The sequence below is a fragment of the Cucumis sativus genome, chromosome 5, assembly GCF_000004075.3.
Source record: "Cucumis sativus cultivar 9930 chromosome 5, Cucumber_9930_V3, whole genome shotgun sequence".
Lineage (NCBI taxonomy): Eukaryota > Viridiplantae > Streptophyta > Magnoliopsida > Cucurbitales > Cucurbitaceae > Cucumis > Cucumis sativus.
This window is the reverse complement of record NC_026659.2, coordinates 4833789-4846873: the sequence shown is the minus strand read 5'-3', so window position 1 is coordinate 4846873 and position 13085 is coordinate 4833789. Positions and strand designations below refer to the sequence as shown.

The window sequence follows — 13085 nt, the reverse complement described above, 5'->3', positions numbered from 1 at the left end:
GATAGTATTGCATTTGACAAAGCGCACCTAGCTTTTTTCTTTTTTTGGATAGGAAACAAATAAGTATATCCAACCAAAAAGGGGAGAACAACCTAAAGGCAAGGGGTTGAGACGCCCCCCCCCCCCCCCCCCCCCCAAAAAAAAAAGAAAGAAAAAGAAAAAAATTGAGCCTTCCAATTGTTAGACAAAGGCACCTAGCTTTATCCTTGGAATTCCTGAACATTCCAAAAATCAGAACCTTCTGCCAAATTTTCTCAAAGAAGCTGATGTTGAAAATCATCTTAGTACTTTTGGACTGAGCTGTCATAATTGAAGAAGGAATCTTTTTTGCAAAGCCATGACATAAACTCATACCTGAACAAGAAGAAGCAGTATCTCGTACAAGATATTGAGAATCCAACATTCGAAATTGTTAATAGATGAAGTTGCATTGATATTGTTAGGAGAATCAAGATTGTTCTTCCCATGTGAATTTAATTGAGCTTCTTCCGCAAGATATGATTCTTGAGAATACTCTTCTTCAATTGTAGAATTTTCATCAAGCGTGATTGGTTCTAATAAATGAGCATGAACACCAAGGTTCAAGATTAAATCAAATGCACGAACTTTGCAGGTTGATCTTGGAGAACTGAGCATTTCCTTTAAGAGAAATAAATATTAAGAAATAACGTTAAAACAAATCTTAAATGGGGGACCATTTGCTATTTGGATAACTTTTTAATGATAAATCGATTCAGAACTGATATTTCACCTCAAGCATGGATAAAGTGAGAGGTGCAGCAATCCCAGAATCCAGAACATACCTGTATGAGAAATTATTGAATAATTTCAGTCATGCTTGACAAACAAAAAAGTATACAAAAGGAAAATACATCGGAACATCAATTGGCTCAATGAAAATTATTCACAAAACCTTGACTTAAGGTTATCATTACATTCCTGAGAGAGTAATATTCCGATCTATCAAATTGTTTCTTGGATACTATCAAATTGTTTCTTGGATAAAGTCATCTCAAAATAAGAGAAACAGTTTACGTTGTTATACCTAAGAATTTAGATGAGTACAAATGAAATAATTCAAGAATAAAGAAAGGCAAAATAAATTCAGATGTCCTTCAAGATCAGCACACATTTTTTGAATAATAAACCTAAAGATATAAAGAACATAAAATTTAAGAAGTGCCTAAAGAGGAAGGGGAAGAGACAACCCCTACCAGTAAAATTAACAGAAAATAGCCTTCTAGTCACAAGGAACAATTATAAAAAAAATCATTAGTATTTAAATAATAATAAATAAAAAAACATAAAGAGAAAAAGTGAGAGATCAAAATATATGTTTTCTTTAGAAGATAAACAAATTCCATTAGTGAATAATATAAGGGAGCATAAAAGGATCGCAATACCTAAATATAAAGTACTAATAACTGCGTCAATGGGAAATTATAGGAGAAAGACTATAATCACTAAAAATGATATTAATTTTAACACCAACAGAAACATGAAATAAAATCAAAATTCAAAAAGACAGTCAGGGTTGTGAAGGTATGCCTAAGAATTTGTGCATTCCTCTTACACAAAAGATATCTAAAGAAATCTCAATTTAAGACCACCCAAAAAGTTTTTTTCTTACCTTGGAAGGGATGACCCACAAAAACTAATGCCAAGATACTAGAACATCTTTTATGAAAGAATATGGGGGCATATACAACACAAGCCCAAAAAAAGGGAGAGATATCTACTTACAAGAAGGGGCTCCAACTATGCAACAAAACACATACATTTAGATATGCAACTAGTGCCAGGATACTAGATATTTCTTTTGGCAAGACCAAAGGCCCACAAGAAATGTATAAGATAATCAATGTATGCGTTTGGGAATACATATTTGCTTTATAAGAAACAATTTTATTGATAAATGAAATATCCAGTGAGATACAAAGGGGAAACCCATATAAAAAGAAAGGAAACAAAATAAACCACGGGGGAGGGGAACAACAAAAAGGTGATTAAATAAAAGAAGATGAAAGTTGGGTTGATGAAGCAAGAAGCCAACCTAACACCAAAACAACGGTGACGATCTACACAAAACTACAATCCAAAGATCATCAAACAGAAGCACCCCATAGAAAAAGAAGCAAAAAGTTGATCCAAAAGCTCCACATATTGGTAAAAAAACAATCAAGATAATAACCATATTGATTGAGACCAAGTACGTAGACAACAGTTTTTAAGATGGAGGGAAATTGACGTTTTTGTATAAAGCAAACATCCACAAACGCAAGGTGAGGCCCAAAAAATCACAAGCACGATCAAGCCGAAAGAGACCCCTACCTAAGCATAGATTTAGCTTTTTTTCTCATAAGAGATAGAGCATTCTAGTTTCCGAACATCTCTATGGCATGTCCCTTTTTTATTGAAAATAACCACTTTCATTGAGAAAAAAAATGAAAGAATACACATACAAAAAACCAAGCCCACAGAAAAGGAGGCAATAAGGGACCCCAACTATGCAGAATCAAACCTAAAGAATAATTGATAAAGGTCTCAATGCATTTCCTTTGTTTTGTCGTACACTTGCTGCTCTTATTAGTGGTATACAAAGCCCGTTGTCTCTAAACCATGGACCCATTCGTTCAAGCAAGGATCCAGATTGAAAAACTCATTTGTTGGAAGAGAAATGAAATTAGAAGAGCAAACACATCAAATTTTCTATGCCCATTTTTCAACTCTCTCCTAACAAAATTATACATGTTAAACATATCAGATCAAAGTCATCAAATCAAGTTTATTTTAACTCTCCATGCCCACTTTTAACTCTCCCTCCTTATAAAATATCTATGGGAAACAAACCGGGGGGGGGGGGGGGGGGGGGGGGGGGCAAAGTTCCATATCTTATTGTTCTCCTCTCTTCCTCCTAGAAATCAAATCATTTTGTGGCATAACTCTACAACGGTTATATTTAACAGCTTGAGCACAAAAGATTGTTGATGCGAGTGCAAATATGTGCACATGAGGGAATTAAATGAGTACTAAAAACATATCAGCACACAAAATGAAATGAATGAGTAATGAATAGCATATTTTTTGGACAACTCGTCTAACCCTAAAACATTTGGGTGTCAAGGAAACTCGTAGGAAATTAATTCCTATGTGAGTGGCCACCATGGATTGAAAATTCTTAGAATTGGTGGGCTAGGCCCGAGGAAGGATTTACCCAAACTTTCTTTCCTTTTAATCATAAGTTTGTTGTCTATTTATTTTTCCCTTTGTATCTTTTGTTTATATGAGAAATTGATAAAAAAAAAAGTTAAATCGTGGTTTTTCTCTCGATACTCGGGTTTCCACGTAAATCAATGTTTATTTTCTTTACCACTCTTAACATGTTATCAGATAAAACCCTAAACACGATTATAGATGAAACCCAAACAGAGAAAGACGAGACAGCCATCAAGATCAACGCCGCTGTTGCTGCTCCACCAGCTTCAGAAGACGCCAATGATCACAATGGGCCCACCCTCGAAGTCAACAGCTTAGTGGAGGAAACCAATTGTACACGCCTCAGCTATCCACCCACGCGTCGTCATTGCCAAGCACATATCCCCACATGCCGTCGCCTGACTCCAGCCAGCTTACTCCCACCTGTTTTCCCAAGTCCAGCAGCAGTACCTTTTTGGTCAGCCACACATCCACGTGCCGCCGCTTCCCTCGGTTTCCAGACACTGCCATCGTTTTATGAGCCGCTAAACTCTGATTCTTTACTGCAACCACAAATCCGTGGTACCAGGATCAATCAACTCCATAATAAACCACAAATCCGTGGTGAATCTTCGGCACAATACAAACCAACCGACTTACCGATGTATTCCAAGGACTTAGTAACTTCATTCCCTACTTTGTCCTCAAATTATATAACTAGTTCTCTTGCACCATCTACAAATGTTTTTCCAAAGGGAAGTTTAATGGCCAGAACTACTTTTCTTGGTCTCAATCAGTAAAAATGCTTCTTGAGGGCCGTCACCAAATCAGTTTTCTGACATAGGAGACTCTTCGGCCCCCACCCATTGATGCCCAAGAACGTCTCTGGAGAGGGAGGACTCACATTTCTGTCCATGTTGATTAATAGTATGGAACCACAAATTGGAAAGCCTCTACCGAAGGATCTATGGGACACTACTCAGAAACTCTATTCAAAGAGTCAGAACGTCTCTCGTCTATAATTGCAAGCTAGGAACTCTAGATGTAGCCTCCTACTTTAATACTCTCCTTACTCTAACAAGAGATAAACTTGTGCAGAAAGACAATATGGGATACTCCAAATGATGGCATATAGTATGCTAGACTTGAAGAAGTTGATCGGATTTATGACTTCCTTATTGGTCTCAATCCCAAGTTTGACATTGTGGCCGTATACTTAGTCAAAGACCCCTTTCCTCCTTAATGGAAGTGTGTTATGAAGTCTGTCTTGAAGAAGAACATACGAATGCTACAAGTGTTCTAAGTACTCCTGCTACTGAATCCACTACCTTCAGTGCTAGATCCTCAACCCATGATAGTGAGAAGAACGACGGAAAACCAATCCCTATCTGTGAGCATTGCAAGAAACAATGGCACACTAAGGATCAGTGTTGGAAACTTCATGGTCGTCCTCCAGGAGGTAAAAACATTCCTTAAATGATAAACAGAACTCAGGGCGTGCTTGTACGAGTGTGTCTGCTAGAACCTCTCAATCATCTGGCCCTATCGTAAACCAGAATGGTCCCAATCCACCCTCCACTCTAGGAGTCATTACTCAGTCAGGTATGCCTCAGTTCCTTAGTCTTATCAGTGTCGATAGGAAGAATCCGTGGATCCTAGACTCGGGTGTTACAGATCACTTGAAAGGTTCTTCTAAGAATTTTGTTTCTTATACTCACTAATAAATTCGAGGTTTCCTCAATTTTTCAGAACTTCTATCACACTATAGAAACGCAGTTCAATGCAAAAATTGCAATTTTTCATGTGATGATGGTGGGAAGTTTCAAAACCATATCCTTAGTGAGTTCTTGTCCTCTAAAAGGATTGTTCACCAGAGCTCGGATGCTTACACCCCTCAACAAAATGGAGATGTTGAGCGGAATTAGTGGCTTGGCCCAAGGAAGGATTTACCCTAATTTCCTTTCCTTTTTTATCATAAAGTTGTCTATTTATTTTCCTCTTTGTATCTTTTATTTATATGAGAAATTAATAAGAAAATCATATCGTAGTTTTTCTACCGGTACTTGAGTTTCCACGTTACTCGGTGTCTATTTTCTTTATCGTTTTTAACAAAAATATAGTAGTATATGAAAATATGCAAACATATGACCTAATTTAATTTAAGCATCTGAAGAGAAAAAAAAAGAACATACATGTCAATAATGAGCTTTACGAGAACGCTTACGGCCACATCCATTGATGGCTTGCCACTGTTTGTACTTAACCTAGATGTTACTGTAAGAGGATTAGCAATGGGTGACGACATTTCAGAGCAAACTGCAGCAATAACCTCGCACACCTCGGCAGGATTCAGTCTCAAAGGCTGCTGTTCACTGATAGGCATGAAGTTAATTTTGTGAGGTACAATGCAACTACAAAATACTATGAATAGGATTAATAAAAACTTCTTGTTCAAGTTTAATTTTTTTTTTTTTTCCTTTTAACTTTTGGTTAATATTAGAAGTTTTAATATGATTACATGGTGGAGCCTCACAATATACCTTCAAGAAAGAAAAAATGTATATGCACATATGTTGCTCACAGCCTCAGATTAAAGAGCTTACGTTTGGAAGTTCAATAATATGTATGAATGAGAATTTGAACAAAATATTAAAGAATGTTTGAGAGTTTAATAACATGTGAGAATGGGGATTTGAACAAATGACCTCTTAGATGATGGAATATGTCATAACTAGTTGAAATCGTGTTAAAGAACTCATGTTCACCAAATCACCAGTATCTTAAATCAATATTGCATGCCAGACCCTCATATTGATTCGTTCCTTGAAAAAAAAATAATAACAGTAATTGCATGAAACAGACGCTAAGATATGGTAACACCCAGCATACCACTTCAACAACAACATACAATCATATACTTCTTTTTAAAAAAACTTTGATAGAAAACAAAGAGATATATTCAAAAAGACTAATGTAGAAGAGCTTTCCAGGTTGTTAAAAATCATGGAAAGGCCGTAATTACAAAATGAACCAAAATCATCCTTCTTTTAAAATGAACCAAACTTTTCATTGAACACCATACAATCATCAATTAGAAACCTGGAAGAGATATCAAACAGAAAGCAAAAGCGTTAATGTAGAAATTCAAAACACATGTAAGTTTCATATATTGCATGAAAATGAGACCACTAGTTTTTGTTATAACAAGGCCATCATTCACAAGCAACTCCATGTAAGCAATGATCATAATCATGGAAATTACTCTCTGTGTGACTTTACAAATTGAAATAAGCAAGTACTGGCTTAATGATTTTCTATACTTTATGAACTTACAGGGTTCCATGTCAGAATCTACTGTTTTGTACCTGTAGTAACGATATTGGAAGAGTGGTCGAGCCTTTGGTCGAAACGTACTCCCAGGAGAATCTTCCCTAAATGACATTACCAAGAAATCAAGAAACAAATTTATAAAAGTTAACCTTTCTTTAAGTATAATTTGATTAAATAATCTGGTTATATTAGAAGACCAAGGGAAATATAATTGACTTTCTCATTTTATTTATGATGTGCTCAATGGTATTTATACACATATGAGAAAGAGAAATAATTAGTTACAGTGGGGGAAGTTATCAAACTGATTAACAAAATAAAAACAGAATCTAAGTTTCTCTAACTGTTTTATAGGTTAATATCTATTATGGAGAACTATAGTTAATAAAAATGTTCTTTTCCAGGTCCTAGTGAACGCAGCCTAAGACTTGACATTAGTGCAAGAACAGGGAGATTGATAGCCCATCTTTATACTTCTTACAACTTTTAGGGGTGGGATCTGGGAAATCTAGAGTACTTTAGTTTGTATTATCGCAGCCTAAGACTTGACATTTGTGCAAGAGGGACATGGACACCCTCCAAAACTTCAGTTTAGTCAATGTCTAGTGTATCTTTTAAGTAAGACTAGCAAGCATGAGGAGAAGTATAATACATGGAAACAAGAATAAAAATAAGACAAAAAACCAATACCAGATCTGATGCAAGCCTGGTTTTGTGCGCTTTGATGCAGTTATAGCCCTCAAGTGGAGACGGGCAGAGGAAGAATTGGTTATAGTTGCTACAGGTGAAGGCTGCAATAGTTGATCAACATATGGCATATCAGCTGTTCCAAAAGATTTCCAAGGTTGATCCTTCATTTTGGCTTCTGTATCTCCAACTAAAAGTGCTGCTGCGCCTACCTCTAGAAGATTACGTGTTCTCAAATCTTGGGTATTAGCAAAATTATCGCTGCACCATCGAACAGATTCAGCATTTAATTTAGCAACGGTAGAATAACCATCCTAACTTTTTTTCTTTTGAAGAGGAAACAAGATAAGCATATTTACTTATACTGCATGCATAAAAGGCATAAAGAAAATGAAGCTTATTTAACAAGCCAATTACCTCTCTCTTTGAAAAAGAGACAACCGTTGTTCCCCAAGCCAGCGCCATTTCAAGGCATCAAGTGAAATGTATTCAAGGTCAACCGTACCATCAACTTCTTCAATATTAGATAAATTTGATATAGATAAAACTGTAGAGTCTTTATGCTCTGAAGATTCTGCACTACTTGCAGCATTTAATTGTGAATTGAAGGATCTACTCAGCATAGATGACAGTGCAGGTAGCGACTGTCTTGACATAGAAGGTGCACCAGCAAAAGCAGCTGGTTGAAATGATCTCCTTGGTATGTGTTGTCCCACCAAGGAGCGAACATATTTCAGTGATTTTATAAGAGATCCAGAGGCAATACTTGATACTGGCAATGGAGAAAAAGTAGAAGAGGTTGTAGGTGCAGCAGAAGGTTGACTCAAAGATTGAGACCATGGTGATGACCTTCTATTTGGACTAAAACTACACTCACTAATTGTGTTTAAGCAAAACCGGTCTATCTGCATTAATGTTTCTTCAGAGGGTTTGTATCTGCAAAAATAAAGTATACCACAAATTCGTATAAAAAAACAGCAGGAACGGCTCCTCCAATGAATGAGTAGTCGGGAAAGGCATTTAAGGAGAACTAGAGAATAGAAGAGCATGCAGTAGCAGTAGAATTGTTTAATGCAAAGAAAAAAATAATAGAGAGAAAAAAACTGCTGCAAATTGTCAAGTAGGAAGCTAGGACTTGTTTCATCTAGAGTTGAGCTCACCCGCCTTGAATCATTTGAGATGCTACAAAATGGTACTTTCCAGTCAGCCATACTGATTTTTTTGGGAAAAAATTAATTTCCTTTCCTTAAATGGTCAAATTCTATCAATTTTTCCCTAAACTTTTGATTTCACCAAATTGCACCTGAGTGCAAATAAGTTTTACAATCTTGACCTTAAACTTCAAAAACTGTTGCAATTCCTAACCTCTGAATAAGTGTTCATTTGAAAATACATTTAAAAAGGATTGTTTTTAAATATATCAAAATGAACCAAATATTCACAAAGTCTATCTGTGATAGACTGTGATAAACTACTCTCTGTCTATCATTCATGACATACACAGTTAGTACTCTATCTGCTGATATTTAGTTACAATTGTAAGTATTTTTAGTAGTTTTGTCATTTAAATTAATTTTCCTTTAAAAAAAGTATTCTCATATGCATACATTGAGTTAAAAAAATAGTTTTATCATAATAAATTGATAACAAGTTTTGACAAAAGTTATTTGATAGTTAATTTGTGGGGGAAAAAAACTCGATCAGGTCGATTTTTTTTTTTTTTTTGGGGGGGGGGGGGGGGGGTTATGGTTTGTACCAGAAGAAAATAATAATTTATCCAGACAAAAAACAAGGGGCATATCTAACAATCAAAACAAGATCATGGTTACAAAAGAGTCTATTAACAAGCAGTCAAGTCGAGGTATTGAACGTAGCCCCTCCCTTCTTCAGATTATTGAAGGTCCCTGTATTCATGCTCAGGCGAAAATTCTTTGGTCTAATGGAGTTTTCGCCCTTCATTGGAACCTACAGTATGAAAGAACTTCGAGAACTTTTCATGGTCACTAATCATATAGGGACATATGTTGGGATTTTAGTCACTCCTTTTGCTTCTACTTGTCGTCTACTTCTAAACTAATTTGTAATTTAAGCCAAACTCATATTTACACACCATTTGGGCTTCTTTTTTGTAACTTGGTGCGTGAGAATATCTCATCTCACCTTTTTTTAAAAAAAACGGAAACAAACTTCCTTGTTAACAATAAGAACTCAATGTACAAGAGATTTATACAAAGAGCGAAATAAAGAAGTCTAAACAAGGATCAGAAAGAGCACCCGAACATCTCAACAAGGTTGACACCCCTTAGCACCAAAACACCATATCCCAAATAAGACTAGCCTATTACGACAGTGAGATCGAGATCCAGCCTATTACAATGTCATCCTCTTTTTTTATCTTCTGTTCTTGATAACAAAAAGAATCCACTTGAAAGACTTGGACAGTGAGTAGTTCCATCAATGTATCCCGTCTTGGTAGACCAAAATTCGTGATATAAGAAGTAAATTTTGAGCTAAAATAACGAAATGCCTATATTGAAGGAGAATAAAGTCCATCGCAGGGACATTTTTTCTTCTGAAAATTAATTTTATGACCTTTTTTCTTTTCTATGGTAATGCAGGACGATATACATGATTTTCTTTCTTCAATTTCGGTGGATAATCAAATCCTTTGGATAGATCCTTTGGTGTGAGGAATAATAGGAACTTCAATTATTTAATTTCACCTTTTGGGCTATTTTTAATGCTAGGTATTGGTGTAAATATACATCTACACCAAGTTCCAACACATGACCTGGGTGTAAGACTACGCTCTTGGGAGATCATCTTTTCTGTCATCCAACTTGGGCAGAAGGAATTATACTTTTCCTGATTTATATTTTTTTTTAAACAGAGATAATAATGAGACTAATGCTCTAAGTACAAGAGAAATACACTAAAAGCCTTGTTTGTATTTGTATTTGTATTCGTTGATAAAGTAAAGAACCTTGTTTCTTCCAAAAAAAATTAAAAGGAAAAAAGAAGGATTCACGATGATATTCAACCCCGTTCAACAAGTATTAGGGTATTACTGAAATATAAGATGATTTGATAAACATACCTAAGAAGGTAGCGTTTCAAAAGTGCCACAGACCTTGCAACTACAGCTGGGCTGGATGCAGAAAAAGCCAAATGAGTTGTAAAGCAGCAATAGCACTGGAAATGCAGAACATCTATGCTCAAAGAAAAAGCTGGAGATAAGAAAAATTAACACAATTGTGCATGCATAATAAAAAAAATGTTTTCCATCCAAAAAATTACTAACAGGTAACCACGCAAATAGGATAATGGTGAATGATCAAAAAGAACTTCCAACCCAAAGCTTTTCAGGTCATGGCTTAATCCTTATGGAAACCTACATAGCATGTCATATCTCATGAGTTTTTTATGTCAGGGGTTCTAGGGTCATGTAATTGTTTGGTGAGACTAGTCAAATGAGCTTCAGCTACAAAGATTTTTCATAATTATTTGAAAGGCATTATTATACAGGGCTAGAGGCCCTTCTTGGAGAGGTGCTCCCTTTTTTGTCGGCTGCTTTTTTTGGTTGCCCGTGTATTCTTTCATTCTATTCCAATGAAAGATTGTTGTTGGTGATATATAATTAAACTTACCCTTACCCACAAGCTTAAGCTTTTGGGTTAAATCGGTGATTTAAGACAATATCACTCTATCAGAACAGGTGATCCAGGAAGGTCTTGTGTTCAAGCCCCTAGAATGTTGGTTCCTCTACAATTAATGTTTATTTTCACTTGTTGGACCTTTCTCATATTTCAAATCCACAAGTGAGGGGGATGTTAGTGATACTTTTAAATTTACCCTTACCCACTAGCTTAAGCTTTTGGGTCAATTGGTGATTTAATAGTTGTTTTTATTAGAAAGAGACTAGTCAAATATGCAATGTGAGTTAGCCAGCATTTAACACCCATGGTTATTCTAAATAAGTATATAGGTAACTGATATAATGCCTTCTCAGAATACAAGCATAAAATCAGACATCATTTTAGTTCTCTAATTTCCAAATATTTAACTGCTGCAATAAAGTATCTAGCAAGTACTAATAATACTAGAATACACATGATCTTTAATTGCTCTTGTTATATAGCCATGCCAATGATGTGTCTCGTAAGTAATATTAATAGAAGAATATAAAAGATTTTCCCCCTAGCGAATGCCATTAAAATAAATCAATTTCTTAAGATCTTGGTATCAACCACGCCTAGCTGTAATGAGAGAGTTGCATGGACTCTTGGACTCACCTGGGTTGGGGTTCTAGCATGTGCTCATACAAAAATGTTTTTTTAAAAAAAAAAGTAAGAAAATATTCACGATCCTCCAAACCCAATGGCATCGCAAAGAAATATTTGAAAGTTGGCTACTAGCATACTCTATCAACAAAATTAAAAAAAATGTAATTATCAAAACATGGTTTGAAAAAAAATCCTGATGCTTGTATACATCTGCCAATAACTTAAAATAATGTGAAAATTATGATATATAGTACAAAACCATCTTCCTTGGCAGAATGTGAAAAATAAAAGTAAACATTAGGAATCACCATCTTAAGCAAAAAAGACAGTTCATAAGTCTAGTTAGATCAGCATCATTAAAAAGTTTGGTTACCTTCGCTCCCTCTCTGCAATTGTGTGTTCCAAGATTACACAATATGCTAGGTCTGTTGTTGCAGGTGCGGCCAAATAGTCCTATCATTTTGATCAAGCTTTTGATGTTAGAATTAAATTCTGATGAGATGATGGCTTGTTAATAATAAGCAAATTTTTTTACCACAGATAATTTTTCATTTAAACATGAAAAGATACTGAAAGTTCAAGGAAACATCCTTCAATGGGAGAAAAGATAAAAATTAACCAACCAAAAGGGTCAAGCCAAGAGCCACCAGGAATTACTAACACCTTTAAGAAAGCAACAGAACAAAGAATCTAACCAACAAAAAAAATCCTGCCCAAGGCCAAAAACAAAAAATTAACTACATATTCTTTCATCAAGAGAAATGAAAGAATATACAAGGACCCAAACCAAAAACAAAAAGATATCTCGACCCAACAAAATCAATCGAAGATCATAGTTACAAACCTCATCCTTCCAAACCTCACCATACAAATTATGATTGCCTCATTGCAAACCAATATGAGACTCATGACCTTCTAGACTTCACCACACAACTCCACCTCTCTAACCATCCTGCCGTTTCTCTCGATCCGAAATCCCCACAATATAGCCAAGAAGCTAACCTGGGAGCAACTCAGTCAATAATAGCGTAACCCTCTTGTATGAAACAATTTATCACCTTAATAAACTATTCATATGATTGATCCTTGGAGGTTTATTCCTTGAAACTACTTAGGCTATATCAACACAACCCATTGAACTCGACCCACACGATCCGACCCAACATTTTGTGCTCAAATCTTGGGATGTTGGATGGAATTTAAACCCTTCAAATTTGTAGGTTAGCATTAGGATTAGTTTCCTTGATTGACTAGAATTAGGATTAGTTTTCATGGTTTATTAGGATTAGTATCTTCGATTTATTAGAATTAGGATTCTTTGCACTTTTTTTTTTTGAAAAGGTATTGTAAAAAACAGAGTGGAGAGATTTGAACTCGGAACCTCTTGTCCACAGGTACATATAGGTGTCAGTTAAGCTGAGCTCATGTTGGCATTCTTTGCACTAATTACACCAATAGAACATTGAAAATAAATTTGATGCACCTATATGGGTTGTTGCCTTGTTGGCTTGATTTCATTGTGTTCCTGCATAAGATGCATCAAAGCAATAATAACAGGAGGAAGTCAAACGACCATATTCGTCACTAACT

General features: G+C 35.5%; 1 protein-coding gene across 3 annotated transcripts in view; it reads right to left on the bottom strand.

Annotated features, from left to right (window-relative positions):
* LOC101205603 overlaps window positions 1-13085 on the bottom strand; it is a 29006-nt gene that overhangs the window by 13205 nt on the left and 2716 nt on the right. For 2 of the 3 annotated variants that reach the window (XM_011656649.2, XM_031885413.1), the window contains 8 exons: window positions 11869-11948; window positions 10310-10360; window positions 7630-8148; window positions 7216-7473; window positions 6561-6626; window positions 5388-5567; window positions 752-803; window positions 355-639 (listed from right to left, as the gene is read on the bottom strand). In XM_011656649.2, the coding sequence (XP_011654951.1) occupies window positions 355-639; window positions 752-803; window positions 5388-5567; window positions 6561-6626; window positions 7216-7473; window positions 7630-8148; window positions 10310-10360; window positions 11869-11948 (1491 nt within the window). Of the gene's footprint in view, window positions 1-354; window positions 640-751; window positions 804-5383; window positions 5568-6560; window positions 6627-7215; window positions 7474-7629; window positions 8149-10309; window positions 10361-11868; window positions 11949-13085 lie in introns of all 3 variants that reach the window. The other variant, XM_031885412.1, reaches the window with a different exon arrangement.